We start from the raw sequence: 18,939 nt of genomic DNA, 5'->3' as shown, positions 1-18,939 counted from the left end.
AAATGAGATGTCTGCCACTCTGCAGTTTGATTGTTCCTCCATCTCAGGCAGTGGCTGTTTCTCAGCAGGGGCCCCCTCCCCCCCTTCTCTGTAACATGGCATCATTTCCTTGGAATAACACTCTTCTCAACACCAGCCTCTCCCTCCCCAAGCAGCTGGGCTCTAGCCCACTCTCCCCAGGATGGGACTGCTTGCCAAAATAGGATTTTCACTGGCTCTAGCAATGCGACTGTGCCCAACGTCGTGTCTAAGCCAATTAGATTGATCAGGTTGAACATATACCTACATTTTTGGAAAAAGTGTTTTTTTGTCTACTGTGTGTTGATTTTGCTATTCTGTAATGTGTTAAGGTGTGAGTTTGTGCATCTGAGGCCCATGTGGATGGCATCTGGTGTGCTCCGTCACTGGAAGCTATTGTCTTTACTTGCTCTTCTCAAGCTGTTTTAGGGCCACTTTGTCTTCCCTATAAAAAACCTTTTGAGTTGTGTTCATCCCTCGGGATACAATAACATCTTGCTGAGCAGTCTTTATAGCAGTTTATGGGAAATAAAGAGAATGAGATGGACAGAATGGCAGGACTTTGTTAACAGTTGACACCAAGTTACTAAGATAAAGCTCCACGTTTTAACAAATCATTTCATCGAAGTGCTTTTAACCAATACAGCTGAATTTCACAAAGAGAGATCCACATTTTCTGTTTCTTTTTTCCCCTCTTTATGCCATCAGCGCATGTTGAGAGATACATACATAGTGGCATGGTTGCCTTGGCAACAGGAAAAAAATGTTCCCAATTGTCCAGGTTCAGTTCACTATCTCCGATCCTCAATGACTCACTTGTCTTTTCCTCGCCGGTCATTATGTGGGGGAGGTGCCTGGCCTGTTTCAAAGTCTAACAGCTCTATAAGTAGAGCACCCCCCACAGGCAAGGACCATCAACATGACCATGTGAGGTAGGCTTTAAAGGGGAACTCTATTTAAATATGGCATCACACTTGGTTAGTACAAAGAACATCAGCTGAAATTAATTGTTTTCTGTGGGTGTAAATGTCAAGAGTTATTTGTGGTCATGTAATCAGATGACATCCCGTGGTGCCAGATGACATGTAGCAGGCTGCCCAAGCAGTGCCAATAAGAAATAATAGCTGCAAATAGCTATTATCAGGTGGCTTGTGCCAAAATTTGAGGACCGTTCTGTGCCTTAAGGACTAGGCTATTGGTCCATTTTCTATTCCACTGTCCACTGGTGTATTGACAATGCAACCTGTTTAGCACCTCGTCAAAACATCGGTATTATACACAAATGCTAAAACATGCTGATTCAGAGCCTGTTAACATTAAGAGAAAACTGTTTCAGCAGATAACACGAACATGCAGCTCATTCAAGGGGCTTCAAATGCCATAACAAAGCTAATGGGAAATGGTCAATAGTTTAAACCCTGTTGCATGATCCTCTTAAAGATACAGGTGCCAAAAGATCCTGTGGAGTGATTTCATAAAAGTACTGCTTTTAAATGGGTAGTTCTTTAAAGAACAATATTTGTCAGTGAGATATGTGAGTGTAAAGAATGTTTTTAAAGTTTAAAGAATCTCTACTTAATGGAAAAGCTCTATACTTGTTGAAATACACAAAGAACTTCAGTGATTGGTCAGAGGATTGCATGTTACAGCCCTCTACAATATCAGTATTGTATTGCGGTAAACAATTATCCAACATGTTGTGCAACCCTAGTTTAAACAGACTACACCACTTCTGAAATCCTGAACCTGTTGCAACAATACTATGTTAAGTTAATTGATAAACTGGACAGATACATACATGTTCTACCAACGCATTTAGGTTAGAAAGTTAATTTAATTTCCAATAAATTAAATAAATCCAAAAAATATTTTTATTCAACTTGAGGGCTTTTTCTGAACATGAGTGCAGCTTGTTCTGGTAGCCCTAATCAGTGATGCACAACTCCAGGTTTTCTGGAGTCGACTCCAACTCCCGACTCCGACTCCCAACTCCTGCTGGTGGAGCCAATGGAGTTGCCTCCTCGAGTCCACTTAATTTAGTCCTGTAGCAGTGCGGCCATTGATGATATAGCATAGATTAAACCATCCTGAATACAGTTTGTAAGGCTTTTTATTTTTTTATTTTTTATTTTTTTTATGTAGACCACAAATGTGTTTTTTAGCTAATGGTTAGCCTGTGTAGTCTTATGACTAAAAGGTTTAAAAGCTGCAAGCTACAAATTTTATATTGATTGTTTAATTAAACCTATCTTGTGAGGCCAAATGTGTCTAATGTGGGCTAATAATATGTAGTAAATGAAAGTAAGTAGGCTACATTACCATCTCACCTGTTATATTGGGCTGTGGTTTTTCCATTCAGTAAAGCCTAGTTTTTATACAGTGCAGTGCTGTTTGATGTTTCTGTGGGTCCTGTCTGTAGTCTTGGTTTTGTTGGTTAACAATTAATCACTGACTACTAATGGTCATTATTGGTCAAAATTTGCCAAAATGTATATGTCAAGTTCATGTTCTCTCTATTTATTTAGTACTGAAGAATGTGAACTACATGCTTCACTTCACAGAGTAAGCTGCTAATGCTGTACAGTAAGTGTCTTTCTGGTGAAATTTGCTCAGGAAGAAGAACTTGTGGTTATTGTAGTACTGTGAGGAAAAGGAGGAACATACGTGAAGAAGGAGGAGCCTTGGAGAGCACCAGAAATGCCTCACAAAAAATAAGCCTCTCAGAAAACTTAGGCCGTGTACAGTTTTAGTAACTTTTCTGTTGTGCTTAATGAGTGTTTATTATGCGTAGTTTGGTTAACGATTACACACGGATATCCCTGTTTTGTCTTAAGTAAATGTCATCTTCGCTTGATGAGCCCATTGTTTCTTTGTTGAGCAGCTTGGAGGTGTGCCAGACATGTAATGAGGAGATGTCATCTTGTTATGTAGCCAGAAATTCTTGAAGTATATTTTGATAATACCGTGATATTACTGAAAACGCTGATCGGTTTGGTCACTAATATCATGAAGGGAAAGTTACTGCCCCTATTGTGTAGCGATGCATAAGTAGAAGGTGAAAATGAGTGTTATTTCACTTCAAGGACTGAGCTATGTTCCTTGCAATGATGAGAGAATACCAGGGAGTGTGGTAGGACCCCTACAGTCATGTGAGATTGAATGCTGTGCTTGCCGGGACAAAGCCAGTGAGTCTCATAAAGCTCACCCCAGGACAGCACAAAAATAAATGTAAATGCTGTGTCCAGCGCAGTTAAAACACTTTCCTTAAAGGAACGTTTTGCTCTCTGCTTGTTTTCTCAGGGAGGTAGACAGAGTGGGCTTAAAAATGTACAGAAGAGAGAGTGGTGTGAGCATTGGGCTTCAGGACTGGGAGTTCATAAACATGTTCCGTCAACAGAACAAGCAAACCAAGAGGAAAATTAATTATGAAGTTCACACAAAGTCCAGCTCTACCCAGCTGTTTTCTGGGTCAGCAAATTTATCTGGACTGTACAAACTTTGGCACAAAAACCATACCCAGCTATGTTCTATGGAGCCTTATGTCCTGCTGTACTATATTATTCTTTAGCATTTTCTTCCACTCGAGGAGTACAGTCAGTGCATTTTTCTATACTGATGACATCATGGACAAGGAACACTAATAAGATGTGAAGCAGACGACCGGAAGGTCGGCGTGTCGGGGGCCTTTAGAAATGTTAATTTGAGACTCAAGTAGTGCCGCAGTCTCCAGGGAGGGCTTCCACAGGTAGCAGAGCCATGGCAGCTGCTGGCCACGGGCCACCTTCACCTGAAAGAGGCGCTTTGTGTGTGCAGCACAGACCCCCACTGTACAAGCCTGCCACGCCTGGCCCTAACCCTGCCCTGAACAGGCCACATTCACGGCTGGCCCTGTAGGTGTCATGGCTTCCGCCGCCGTCCTGGCCTGCATCAGGCAAACATCTGGCATGTCAGCAGAGACAGACATAAATATTAGCTGTCGTCTGCTCTCCCTCTTGGCTTGGCAGTGCTTCCCAGAACCAACCTGAAGGTAAGAAGGATGTAGCCTTCTTATCTTGGTAGAAAAAATAGCTTAAACTTCAGTTGGTTTGAGGTTGATGAAGCCCAGATTAACCCAGTGCAGAGATCAGTTTACATTTATTACATTGATATATGCTCAGTTGTGCCCAAGTTGTCCTGTAGGGCTGCAGTGATTAGTTAACAGAGCTGGTTGTTGTTGTTGTTGTTGTTGTTGTTGTTGTTGTTGTTGTTGTTGTTGTTGATGTTGATGTTGATGTTGTTGATGTTGTTGATGTTGATGTTGTTGATGTTGATGTTGATGTTGTTGATGTTGTTGTTGATGTTGATGTCAGTTATGGAGACCACACATCATTTATAAAACTTCATGACACGTCAGACCGCTGTCCTAATGGGCTACAGTACTGCAGCAATCTGCCTCATTACACATCTGATTCACCTCATTAGCTAATTAGTCAGGTCTTAATTAATTGAATTGAGTGTTAAAAGAGGATAAGGCTGTAGATTTTGCTGTGGAGTGCTGGGAATCGCTAATAGATTGCATCTGTTACAATGGATTTCTTGTTGGTTGATTTAAATGTCAGAAAAAGCACCGTCCATGGCTTTAAGATGCACAAAAGGAAAGCATGTACGTCTCGTCTGTTTTTCTTTTTTTACGTAGCCTGTGACAGTGTTCGAGATAGCAGTAGTAAGTAATATGCAGTGTAGTGAACATGAATTTCTACAGTACGCCAAAGATGCCCGGATGTGTGTGTGTGTGTGTCTCTCTCTCTCTCTCTCTCTCTCACATACACACATTATCTAAGCGACTTATCCTTCTGGGTCGCGGGGGCTGCTGGAGCCTTTCACAGCAGTCATTGGGTGGAAGGCAGGACTGGATGACACTACAAAATATAGCAGATTTACCACACAGATGAATCCAAACTGACATTCTTAAAAGTTTATTTTTGGCTTTGGAGATGGGTAGAAAACGACATTGTGCCCTCTGTCATGGCATGGTGTCTTTTAAAAGCCACACAGGCCCAGCTCTTGACCAAAATATAAATGTACACACTGCAAAGCGGCTAGTAATGGTTGCTAAGCGGTGGTTGGAGGGCTAAGGAAAATGGGTCACTTCCTGAGATGGGCCTGATTGGCTCAGTCCCAGATGTTGGCAGCCTAATCACACCCATTCCTTTACGGCACACGGCTGAAAAGATAAAGCTGTGCTGCAGCCTTCCACATACGGAATATCTTTCCTTGTGAAACATGGCCGTTGGCTTTACTGTCTAACATGGTTCTCTGGAGTCACAAAAAACTAAAAGAAAATTTCATATGGCCCAGTCTAATAACAGTACTAGGCTAAAGTAACAGTAACCTGTAGGGTAACTTAAGACAGCTTTGCCCATTTTATTATTTTAACTAGAAGTGATGTATAAACCGATTTTTTTTTTTTTTACCAAATCATATCAGACAAAGTTAGTACAAAGTGAGCTTAGCAAGTTTCTGAACAGGATGTTGATTTTCCCTGTTCTAGCAGTCTCCTCTCTGACTTTGTCAAATTTAATGCCTTGCTGAAGTGGGTTATTGAAGAGAAGTGCCATGCATCTCAACTGGAGGCTCTTCAGTCAGTAGGTTAGTATCAGCCTCTCAGGCAGTATTTTTAGCACATTTTTCCTTTTCCTTGTTCTTTTTTTCTTGCTATTTATTTTTTGTGTGCGTGGAAAGCAGCTCCTGCTTGCCCGCTGCTATGTGTTGCCCTTCTTACTATTGTCAATCAGTGATGGCTAGGGGGTGCGATTAGACACAATCTCATAAGCCTAAAAAATGCTCATCTCTGAACAGTTGTGTTCCCAGAAGGTGTGATGGAGGCAAAGTAAAAGGAAACAACAGAAGTCAGTTCTTCAGATTTTGATAATTATTCAAAATATAGGTAATACATTATTTGTTTCTAGAAATAATCACTATTTGCACACGGCCTGGGTGATATCTAAAAATAATTAGCATGATACTGTCTAGTTTGAAAAAAATCCAATTATCAGTAATACTGCTTCGCTCCCCTGCCTTAACCATTTTAATGACAATCTTCAGTAAAACTAACATATTAAGTAACATGATACTGAGAAGCCCAACATCTTTTGAGAACTGCTTCGTCTGTCATCATGATAAATGTTACACCAATCACGTGTGTTCATGAGCTTCTTCTTCTGCCACAGAACTGTGGCAAGTTGTGTGCTAATAGCGCTCCCTGCTGGGGAAACCTCAGACTGTAAGTGATTTCCAAAGCCATGTCTGCATGCTTTCCCCTTTAAAATCATTACAACGGCTTTTCATAAATACACTAAACACCAGGACACTTAATCTGTACAAGGAATACTGCACACTGGCTGTAGACAAGGATCAGAGGACTTTTCTCTTCAGGTTAGAGTTAACTTTGCTGCTCTATGCTAACATCCAGTCATTTTAGCTTCTTTTTTTAACTGCAGCGAGTCACTTTGAGGCTTTCTCTCTCTCTCTCTCTCCTCTCTCTCTTTCTCTCTCTCTCTCTCTCTCTCTCTCTCTCTCTCTCTTTCTCTCTCTCTCTCTCTCTCTCTCTCTCTCTCTCTCTCTCTCTCTCTCTCTCTCTCTCTCTCTCTCTCTGACTACTGGTGCGCGAGCCCGCACACTTCTTAAACGTCAACTCTAGTTTCCCAACGTGTTTTCAAGCTGTGTAATGGTAATTAGTCATCCCTAATTCTCTCTCAGGTCTTTCACCAAAATGGCGATTACTGCTTTTTACACATTGCCATCGGGTTACTTCTCCATCATCAACGATATCTGATAACATTGCCCTATTGCCAGGCCTAATTTGCAGCCCTGGTGTCCCACATAGTATGAGAATAGTCACCTAGACATAATGATCTGTCATGACAGGTCATACATCTTTTTATGCTTTTATTCATTTTGAAATGTTCCTTGTGTCCCTTTTTAATTTTCTATGAAAGTAATGAATTGACTGCACTGTTTTGTGGGTCTGATTGTAAATGCATTAAGTGTGTCTGTTTTGAAAGTGCTCTTCAGCAGCACAGCTGAGATTATGCTACCTGTGCAGTTGGGTCAGCACTGCAGCAGGCATTCTGTGCTGCAGGAAGTGGCTCTTTTACACTCTGGTGAAAGCATGACCTTCAGTCCTTCAGACCTCTCCTCCTCCCACTCGCGCTGTCTGAAGAGACTGAAGCAGCTGAAGTGCCTTATGAAACACCCTCTTTCCGAAGGCACTGTTTTCATTACTGTTTGGTTATTTTAGGTAAATTTCTGTCTCTCTTTCTCCGTTCTCTCTCTCTCACTCTCTCTCTCTCTGCCGTTCTCCCGTCAAGGCCGACATGTTTAATTGTAGCTTAGTGGCTTCCTGAAAGACGTTATTATCTCGCTAATGGGCGTCGAGATTAAATTGAGTCTCCACTCAAGCTCCTTTGTGCAGCTGCTGATCCTCAGTCCTTTCTAAAAGCTTTCACGCCCGGTGTAGATTAGCTTATCCTGAGCGACTGTCTCTAAGGGTCTAAAATGCAAGAGGTCAGAGGTTGGAGCATTCAAGGTCCAGATCGGACATTCCAGGAGTTTGCTTGGTGTCAGCACTGTCGTCTGCTGGATGATTTAAAACCCACATTCTCTCTAGGAGCTCTGCTCGTTCTTAGAGTCGGGCCAACATCGAATGATTGACTGTCTGAATACTTGAGATGTTTTCAGTGCTGAGATTCTAACCTTTTGTTTCTTTTCTCTCTCTTTCTCCGCAGTGATCTTGTTCTGTATGGCGGCTCTCATCTTCCCTATTGGATTCTACATTAACGAAGTGGGTGGGCAGCCCTATAAGCTGCCCAACAACACAGTGGTGGGCTCCTCTTACGTGCTTTTCGTGCTATCCATCTTTTTCACGATAGTGGGGCTGCTGTTCGCAGGAAAAGTTTGCTTGCCCGGCTGAGGACATGTCTCCTCCAGGATCAGCCGAGGATTGTTTTTTTGTTTGCAAAGAGGAACGAAAACTAGCAGCGCTCACTGAGAAGGGGCTTCGGAATTGGGGTGGTAACGCAACCGAATAACCGACAAACTCACACAATGACAATGCACTCACTGCAAAGCTAGCGCCTCTTAGCCTACTCTGCCCAGAACCAACCTGAGCTTATTTCGACCTGTCTTTTTGTTGCACTTCGGAGGATCTGAGGACACGTCCGGACAGGGAGCGCCGGTGGATGCCGGTGGTGAGGCATTTGCGACGTCATGCAGTTCGGCGGGTCTTCTACTTCGTCACCTGCGAAGGCATTTGAGCGCATTATGATTTCATGCTTATTTTTCCGTTCCGAGGAGTTTCGCTCAGTTCCCACTCATTCACTCCAGCTTTGTAGTTTTATACGGATATGTCACCCCCTGGAGTGGAATGACTGGCTGTGAAAAGGCCAGGCTGAGGCATGAGGGGGCCCTGAAGCTTAGAGTTCCATCCAACAGGGACAGGAGACGCTCAGGACGAAAGAGGAGCCACAGCGCCCCCTTCAGTCTCTGTACTGCACTCACTGGAGGCGCCCCAGCCTGAGATCTGAAAGAGTAAAGGGAACCGTAGTTGAATATGTGATAGAACAAAGTGAAAACACAAATTTTGATAGAAACACGTGACAAAAGACAGAAGCACTAGGACTGCCGGTCAGGACCCTATGAGGCCGTGCCTCACCGTGCTAAACCTCGTTGCCTGGGAAACCTGTTACATACATACATAAACACATAAATACACACATGCATACACATATACAGATATGGACACACCTCTGGATCTGGTGACCAAAATGAAACTCCTACCTGCCCTCATGTGAATACTGGGCCCTATAAGTTCAGTCTTTGAGAGAGAGAAAGAGATGTGCTTTGTCCTTTAACCCAGTCACCTTTTTCTTGTCTTGATTTGTACTTCTGACTCTGAATTTGTTTGCTTTTCATTTGCTAATGTGCCATAAATCATTTTAGTTGTATGAATACTAAGGGCAGGACTCTGTTATAGGGAGCACTGTGAGGTATAGCCATTAGTAGGTGAAGCACCGCAGATGTACAAAAAAAAAAACAGAACTCCTTACCTCAACTTTTTTCTTTGCTAACAACGACAGTGTGTTCCCTGTAAGTTATCTCTTGCCTTGGTCAGAGACATTTTGCTGAAAATGCTGTGATCATTGCAATTTATTTATCTGACACTGAATAACAGGAAAAAACGAATGTGTATGAGTGACATCAGTTCTGTTTGTTTGGCTTCAGTTTTTGAAGTAATCCCTATTTTAAAACCGTGTGTCATGTATATTGATGGTGAATTGAAACAGAATTTGTTTGGTTTTTGATGATTGATTTTTGGATTAATCAAATGAAGGTTAACATTTCCCTAGAGAAGTTTCGCTCTTCATAAAATATATTGCTCTTATTGCTTCATTTTTGACCCACCCCACCACCCCAAACCTTTATCTAAGGAAAGTCATTTAAAAATTGCCTTTACATTACTTTTTATTTAATTTCACAAGCTCTTTTGTAAGAGTGTCCTTTTCCTGGAAGTGTTCGTATTGTTTTCACGGTTGGTGAAAAAGCCAATCTGCATTCGTTTTAAACCCAAGTACAGGAGATCATAGCTTCCTTTCTTGGGCCTGTAGAGTTGGCAAAATAAATGATCTGTTTATTATAGGACCTCAGTATTTGAGAATAAGCTGCAGGGTCTGGTATAATGTATAATGGAAAAGAGGTAGGCAGGAATGGACGACATCACATACATCTAACTCTCCTGCTTTGGATTTAGGAAAAAAGTCATAAAATTCAATTCAAAGAAATAAAAGTGACTTTACATTAAAGGGTATAGTTATTATTTATGGTTACAAAAGGGAAAAATAAATGTATGAATAACAGTATTATCTATCGAAGGATGTTTTAGCATTCCTTGTGCACAGTTACTGTTAACAGATTCATATTACTGGCAAAACAACTGTTTTTGTTCTGCTTCACTTTGTTTCGATATTTCACTGTATACAATAAAAGGCATTAAAAAGCCTTACTGGTTGCTGTTATGTGGGCTTTACTTAAACCGACACTTGTTCTCTGGCGTATATGCTAGGTAGGGGTGCGTGACATGGCAAAAAAATTACACGTCATTACAACATTTTCATGACACACAGTATGCATCAAAGTTTGTTTTTCTGAGCTTTCAGTTGAAACACAAAAAGAACCACTTAAAACAAAGTGCCACAAAAAGTCAGAACTGAAAACAGTTTTTATTTAGCGTTTCACATAAGTAAATTAACTAAATTCAGTTAAACAGGTCTTATTATGCTCTCTTTGTCAGTGTTCTTGAAGTACTGATTTCCACGATAGCCCACTCAAATAAATGGGTAACACTTTACTTGAACCCTGCTATATGACACAGACCTAATCATGCCTGAAACATATCATAGCAGATGTCATATGTTGTCATGACAGATTATGTCCAGTAACATAACACTGTTATGTTCCCATTACTGTTAGTAGTCATGGTATACACTGTATGTCCATAAGTATGTGGACACCTGACCCCCACACCTGTATGAGCTTGTTATACATTCTGTTTCAAAACATTAATACGGAGTTGGTCCCCTCTTTGTGGCTACAACAGACTGATATTCTGAAATCTAATTTCTTCATGGTCTGTTTGCTATTTCATATTGCAGCTGCATCTGGATTAGAGTGCTATCATCTCAACAGACAAGTTAGAATTTGTAGTCAATAGGTCAAATGCACAGGGCTTTAATCCACCTAGAGTGCCCTTGGGAAGAGTGTGTCCCCTCCTCAGCAGAAGCAGGTTAAGAAACAGGCTTCAGTTGCGATTAGCGCTATTACAGGTGTTCCTTTCAGTGATTAACCATTTTATATTCCTTGCTTTTCAGTTACATAATCTCCTTTTAATTATAAAAAAGACTATTTGAAACCTGCTCACTACATTGTGTGAATATTGCATAACGACTGAGCCAATAGAAATGGAATGAAATCTTGTTGCTTTAAAATTAAGGACTTTTAGAATATATGAGGTTTTGTTATGACAGTGAAAGTATGCTATGTTGCTGTAAGGATATTGGTATGGTACTATTCAAAAGTCAGCGACCACCCGTCATGTATTTCAATTCCGGTCAAAATTGCTTAAAAAAAGTCTTTTTTTAAAAGAAATCTGTACACCTCCAAAGTTCAGTCTAAGAAGTCTAATTCAGTCTAATTTTCATCTCAAAGATGAAAGCTTTTAAGTACTGTTTATCTGGCAATTTTGATGGTGTGCCATGTCTTGCTTATGTATCAGTCCCATTGTCTCTATGTTTTAGTAATTTTTTTTTAACTCCAGACAAATCTATTTGACATTACTTAAGTGTGTAATGATTTAGGGATGCAGTTAATGCTAACTTGGCCGACATAATCATCCATTACTTGTTAACTACATTGGATGTGTTTGAGAGTATTTGGATCGTGAGAGGTAGAAAATGCAACCAACATTTAAGACTGAACTGGAGGGGTGGAAAAATGTCCCAGCAGAATTCTTTGAAAGTCTGAAAGCATGCAAAAGAATGGAAATAAGAATGGAAATAAAGGCAAAGGGTGGACACACTACATACTGAAAAATACTGAAATTTTATTTAGTCATGTTAGCTTTTGTGTAATTCTGCATTAAAATGTTTTCTGCTTTTTTCCCTGATGCTGAAACGTATGACGTAATTGCCGTTTTTAGGGGAAATTATATAAATGACTAGTGCTCTTTGAATTTTGCACAGTACTGTCAGTGAAGAATCTCAAACCAAGCTGCTTTCCCAGGACGTCTTGTGTTTCTGAGAAAGCAATGTGAAGGATCATACTCTGCTGCCAAGATCTTTTTAAGCTTATCAAAATGATAGATTTAAGCCCAGCACACTCTAACCCATCATTCTTCAGCAGTCTGATTACTGTTGTGCCCTGGCCTTAACTGGACATTTTTTTAGATTCCAACCAGAGATTCCTTCTCCATCTCCTTCATTTCTTTCTCCAGTGCCAGCCTCTGACAGATATGATGCGCCAGTGTCCATTACACCGACTGCAGAGCTGCTGAACACCATTGTGCTGCAGTTCTCTCTGAATGCTATGTGCTGTTAGATGATGGTGATCGTAGGTTAAGTACTGGATGTCTGAGTGCTCTCTCTTTAAATGGGCTTTCTCTGTTTGTGGTAATCACAGGGCTGTGAGAGAAGATGGGCCTGTAGAAGCCTAGCGATCAGCTTGTTCAAATTTGTGTTAATAACCTTCCATTGTATGCAGGCACCATACAGAGAACAAATCCAACACAAATCTGACTGGTGTAGGTTTAATCTCTGATCTAATAACAATTCAATTTGATCATCATTCTTTAGGAAAACTAAGCTTTGCATCATGCCTAACAACACTCCTTAACCAGAGTAAAATCACAGTAACGCATGGCCTTTCATGGTTTCCATAAACCATGAAAGGTTTTTGTTTCATGCTTCCTTTCATATCACAAATACTGATGCACTGTTCTGGTTCTGGCTATTAGATGTTTTGCAATGGTAGAAGCCCCATCCAGAGTTCTCACTGGCAAACTTTATGGAACATCTGAAGAAAGGCTACCAAATTAACGGTGGATCATCATAGCAAGATGTGCTAAAATGTGCAATGTCAAATTGTCTGTTATTTTTCTCTTTGACTTATATATCTTGCCTGTGTAGGGTCCTTTCAGGAGTCCAGATGCTGCTTTTTCTGGAACTACACCATAGAACTTTCCAATGGATGGGTCAGTTAATGAGATCTGTGAGTGTGAAGAACCTTTTTAAAAGGCCAATATTGTGAAAAACCACATTTTCCTCACTTTCTTCGAAAGTTTGATATAGTATGTACACACTGTTAAAGTTTCAAAGTGTACCATTCAGTCCATGTATGGAAACTAAGCTGCAAAAACAGCCAATTATTTTGTTAGTGTTTTTGTGATGTCACAAAAATCAAGGTATTTACATATATCCACCTCTTCAGCCTACAGCAGTTTAGCCCCACCCATTCATGCTGAAGTTATTAGGAGTGGATCTGCCTGGATTGCTGTTTTGAATGTGATACAATACAGGGCAGCCAATCAGAACAGCGATCACATATATCGCTCTTAAAGGGACAGTAACAAACAATCTGTTTAATTCTAAAGGATAAAGAGAGGTTAGAAAATGGTCATATATGAGTGAATTATAAACCCACACTAGTGTAATAAACGCACCTCAGGCAAGAATAGTAGGCAAGAAAAATGTAGGATATGAGCCTTTTAAAGTTACATAATGTAATATAACACTTACATAATGTTAAAGTTCTATACCAATGAAGTTTTTTCTATCATCACACATCCAAGTCTAGAACAAGTTAGGGACCTTCAGAGTGTGCAGTTAAGAATAAGCAGTAATGTTTGACAACTTGGCTTTTAAATCATCACTCATTACTGTGAATTGATTCTGTTCAATGGCTCCTTGTTGTAACTGAGCTATATTCTATTTGATGGCACCAAGCTCAGTATAATGCTACCTGAAAGAGGATTTAGATGAATATGTTTAGAACTCATACTTTTTACGTAATTCATGACGTACATCCGCGTAGTGCTGGGTGCTAATCTTGTAGGCAGCTTATTTTCATCCCTCATTAAATTCCCTGATGCTTGATGTCTGATGGTGATAGGGCTGTTTTACTGTAGGGGACTTGTTGGCTGAGTGGGTGAGTCTGAGAACAGTTTGTGCTTCTATTAGTCGCCCGGGAGCCTCCAGGGACCATAGAGGGACAGATTGAACCGCTCCACTGTTCTGTATTGGATGTGGGAATAGACACCGATCTGCCTCTCTCTACAGGGGGGTCAATGCCAAAAAAAACACGGAAAAAATAAACCTCCAATAAATTCTGGAGTGTTTTGGTTTCTGATTTTGCTGCATTTCAAAGGATCTCACAATCATGGTTATTTTGAGGCCTGCAGATGGCTGGAGATCAGCTTGTTCAAGTCTCTTTTAATGTCCTTCCTTTGTACACAAGCACCATACAAAATTTGGGCTGTCACTATTCTATTAGTAATCAGATAACGTACTGATTATTTTGATGATTAATTAAGTAATTACAGTACAAACAATACAAATAGCCTTAATTTATGTGTTAATTTATGTAGTAAAAAAATTTGCATGACCACTTTCCTACATCTCTGTTTCCTTTAGAATTAATCAGGCTGTTTTGTTACTGTACCTTTAAGATATGTGTAAATGAGCTCTGTTTTGATTGGCCGCCCTGTATTGTGCCTCATTCAAAAAGCCAGGACTGAAAAACCCCTTATAATGCAAACGTGAATGGGTGGATCTTGATGATATATTTGATATGCATTTTGGCCATATAGTGTTTTAACATACATATTTTAAGATGTCTTTTTAAATGCTTCTTGATTCATCTTTGTCCAATACTGTAGGCTGTATAGGTGGATATATGTAAACGGTGGTTTTTATTACATCACAAAAGTTCAAAACAGGCTGTTTTTGTTGCTTAATTTCTATATATATGGACCGTACGTTTTTTAAACTTTTATAATGTTTACGTAGTACAAATTCTTTAATAAGGAAAGTCCAGTTTTCCATGATATGGGCCCTTTAAAACATCCATTATTGTCATGGAAGGTTAATTTTAATTGATCTATCAAAAAAATCATGACAGCCATAAGTGCTGAAATGCTAAAGACAATGAAGGTAGAATATTCTAGTTTGCATCCCCAGTGAAACATGGTGGTGGAATTTTTATTGTTTTTTATTTTTATTGAACAGCGAAATGTCAAAACGTCTTTTTTTTTTCCAGAAGGCGGCACCTTCTCACAAGGGCACAGTATGTCACGAAATCAGGTTTGTATTGCATTTGTATTTTATTCATGATCAATTGTGCCTGAGCTCCATTAGAGAACAGAATTCAGGGGTTTTGTGTTTTGCTGGGCCTCACTGTGGAAGAGTCACAAGCCATGAATAGACCCTCCAGCTAAAGGCTAGTGAAGTGTGTGTCCGCTCAAGACATGGTGCACTGCTTTCTCGCACGTCACTTTTACATGTTCATATCCACTTCATTCAGACCCATCTTCAAGTCTCTGATTGGATCAATCAGTTTCTCATTGAGGCTGCTAAAATTAGCTGAATTGGTGCTCTAGGGTAGAGAGCTGAAAAACAACGGCACAAACCTTTCTTCCCACGTCTTGCAGTGATTGCCTATTTTCATCCAATTCTTTAAAAATGTCTTTTTTTCAGTCCTTGATTGTGTAGCTCAGGGGGTTGACAAGAGGAAAGGCTGCTTTGTAGCAGCACTAGTGCAGTTCCTGTAGTGAGCACAACAGGAACTGCACTGGTTTGAAGAACAATTTTATCCTTGCCTCTTATCCTTAAATGTAGTTGAGACAATCTTTGCTTTTTTAGATTTGTACTGGAGCTACAAGGCTAAAGTAGATATGGAAGCGTATAGCTGCCAGGTTAGCAATGTGAGCTAAATGAATATCTAAATCATAGCACGCTTGAATCAAGCCATGATGAGCTGTTCATCATAATAATAATTTAATAGGCTTTTGCAGTTTTAGACACTGTATGACATACTGTTATCTAATATACTGGATGAAAGTGTGTTGCACAGCTATAAACAAGTATTGTTGCCACTTTGAAGCCTTTTGGAGCTACTTTGCCTATTTGTAGCTAACAGTTGTTTAGTTTAGGTAACATTATTTTTCAGGTAACAGTATGTCATACTGTCAGAAACCATAAGCAATTGGCAGCGGGTCTCACGCTCTCCTGCCCCACTCGCCACATTTCTCAGGCATTTTTACAAAACGACCCACTGATGAATCGTTGAACGTTGATAAATGATCCTACTACTGCTTAGTTTTCACTGCTCAGTTTACTTGGATGCGAGAGAACGCGATCAGGCTAGCTAGTCAGTCACTGCCGGTCAGTGGGTGTTGTAGATCAATGTGGGTGGGACCGGTTTCCATAGCAATATGGAGCCAACGACGGCGTGCCATGCGTGAACTGAACGCAGTCACGCTGTGCGTCAGCAAGTAGAGAAAACCTTCACTAACTACACAACAAATGAGGACTGGAGGAAAATCAGAAGGTAAATAGCTAGGTTAAACAACTTGGTCAGTAAACTAAACATGATCAACGAAAAGAAATCAGACAAATTTGAGGGTGGGCCGAACCAGAGACGTGGTAAATGAGGAGACCAGTCACTGGTAGAAATATGAATGGGAAAGCTCGTAATGCTCAACTTGTCTGTCCCGCCCTTCTGTTGTTTTGTGCGTTATTGAGCGAAACGCTACAAACCATTTATGAAAATGTCCGTTTTTATGAGTGATTTCAAATGTTTTTAAAATAGTAGTTTGGCCTTCAGGTTTGAGTATCTCAGTCTCTCTCCATTCAAAAGAGAACTCTGAAATCTTATATTTCTTATATTAAAACTTCAGTTTAGGACAGAAGCTATTACAGAACAACAGTTCTTAAGTTCATAATCTTCTCCTAACTCCAATTAGGAAATCTTAACTTACTCGATCAGGTAGTCGGCCATGTCTGTTACCTAGCAACCGACCACATGCGCACAGCTGAAAGGTAAACACGTAAATAAAGTAATAAAGCCAGTTAGCCTGTCAGCTAGCTACCGTTACTGATGTAAAAAAAGGTCAAACAAACTAACCTAAAGCGCCAAAAATTTAAGGTAAGAATATTGTGACAGCACTTCATACTGGTTATCAGAGTGTCGCCACTCTCCAGTTTCAGTTTCCGTTTCCCACACGCTAGCCGACCACGCTAATGTTATTCCTACTAATGAACAGCAACACGTTCAGCTCTGTCTCCTCATTATGCACCGACATTGCTGTAATATTTTATCTGACGAGTTTTTATCAACATTAACAGATGAAGGTAATAAGAGGGGACGGTGTCTGCAGTTTCTCAAAGTACTGTTAGGAAAAAAAAAACTCATAAGCCAAAGCAGCGTTTTTGATGTAGGTAAATGTCAATTATAGTGAACTATGCTGTCTGATTCTGCATAAAACAATAGAAACAGATGGTTAAAACTGAACTTAAGACACCTCTGGGGTTGTCTTAAAGTTAGGACAGTATTTAGGAAATGTGGGCTAGTTATGATGTTTCTGTAATACTTTTTACCTATCTGGAGATGAGATAAGATGCTATAAGATATGATAAAATTCCCAAATCAAGATAAGATTTGCTTCTGTAATATGAATTTGTGAAAAATCTTACCTTGACCTATCAGATTTTAAGACAACAAGATAGAAAGCTTCTGTAATATGATTCTTGGTTTTGTAGGGCTGGAAATAACTTTGCAAAGATGGCCACTGAGTGAACAGACTTTCCTATTAAAATTTTGGCCAAAGCTCGCTATCATGGACAGACCTTCATCGTCTCTTGTGCATGGATTCAGCCTCTCTCGCACATGGACCCTCGACCCCTTTCGCATATTAAACATTTAGTCCTTGCATTTCCCTGCTTATCTTTAGTCATATTAGGCACTTTGTAAGTGTAGAACATACTGATATATAAACTGAGATGTTTGCTAAGCATCATTCAAACACTGCAGGAGCAGACAAACTGCAGCAGAGGTCACTGGCTTGCTAGATGACCATTGCACAAAATATTGGAGCTCATAATAAAAAAGAATGAAAACTTGGATCTTTTGCTTTGCACACAGGAGCAATACCAACTAATATAATTTTAATACGCTGGTGATTTCTAGCATTTACAACTTATAATTGTGCTAGGTTGGATAACTGTTGTAGTTGTAACTGTTACTCTTTTCATATCTGTATCATTAAGATACAGATATTATCTGTAATTGGACTGTATTCTGCCCTTATTAGAGCAGGCTGACCAGTTCAGCCCAGACCTAACAACAACAATTATCAATAGTGGGGGGGGACTCTTATTGTTGCTGATGTTGATGCTATTATAAGTGTAGTTGTGTTTATTAGAGTAATTGTGTCCGAGGAAGATGGGCTTTGCAGTTAACTAGTGGTTAGAAGTGTCTACTCCTATTTTTGTGTCCTCCCACGTCACCCCCTCCCTGTGTTTCATGTAGGGGTTAGTGCTGGGCTGGGCATTTTTTGCTGCTTGTTACTTGTTGAAGTGGCTGTTGAAAATTAAAAAGCATTCGCCTGTATGCGCAGTGTTTTCTGTGTTTTCTTCTATGCCAACACTACATTGGTGTCGAAAGCAGGAGGCGGCATCCAAGTTAGAAGAAATAGAGTGACGCATCAACAAACTCAAAGGCGGATGGCGAAGGAGACATGACAACGCAGTTGTATCTCGCACTGGAGGCGAAAGCACTACAGGTGCTTGTGAATCTGCTGCTGGAACAACATGACAAACTAGCAGCACTGACCATGGCCCTCCAGCGATGCTTCGGGCAAGCTTTCATTACTTGTTAGCTAATTAGCCTCTTACAGCTTCTGTGCAAAACTAAAGACACAAACCTCAGACACCAAAGAAGTCTTGGATGATAGACGACATCTGAGGGAAAACTGTGTAAATGTGATTTTTCAACTAATTCCTTCAAGTTGCATTTTCCCTGTCATGAAAACCTGACGACTGCGACAGTCTTGAGGGAGCTGGGTAATGAGTGATTCTGCCTTCTGCTGTCTCTGTTTGGAGTGTCAATCTTCGTCACTGGATCAGACATCAGCACATGGAAATAACTGTCTGCAACCATGAAAGCCTTCAGGATATTTGGCAGAGAAACTGATGCTCTTTTCAGTTCCAGCTCGCCGCCTCCTCGCTCTATCTTGCTCGTCCCCTTGAGACAGCAATCATATGTTGACTCATAACCTGCCATACACCTTTCACAATTTACATCAAAAATGTATTGACTCATAATTTTATTATTTAT

General features: G+C 40.3%; 1 protein-coding gene across 1 annotated transcript in view; it reads left to right on the top strand.

Moving 5' to 3' along the window:
• mosmoa (modulator of smoothened a) overlaps positions 1 to 10,057 on the top strand; it is a 32,929-nt gene extending 22,872 nt beyond the window's left edge. Inside the window, exon 3 of the mRNA XM_036589853.1 lies at positions 7,785 to 10,057. Within this exon, the coding sequence (XP_036445746.1) occupies positions 7,785 to 7,969 (185 nt within the window). The 3' untranslated portion in view covers positions 7,970 to 10,057. The remainder of the gene's footprint in view (positions 1 to 7,784) is intronic.
• The last annotated feature ends 8,882 nt before the right edge of the window (positions 10,058 to 18,939 follow it).

This window comes from Colossoma macropomum, unplaced genomic scaffold (genome assembly GCF_904425465.1).
Source record: "Colossoma macropomum unplaced genomic scaffold, Colossoma_macropomum, whole genome shotgun sequence".
Lineage (NCBI taxonomy): Eukaryota > Metazoa > Chordata > Actinopteri > Characiformes > Serrasalmidae > Colossoma > Colossoma macropomum.
The sequence above is the reverse complement of the archived record's forward strand: the minus strand, read 5'-3'. Positions and strand labels throughout refer to the sequence as shown.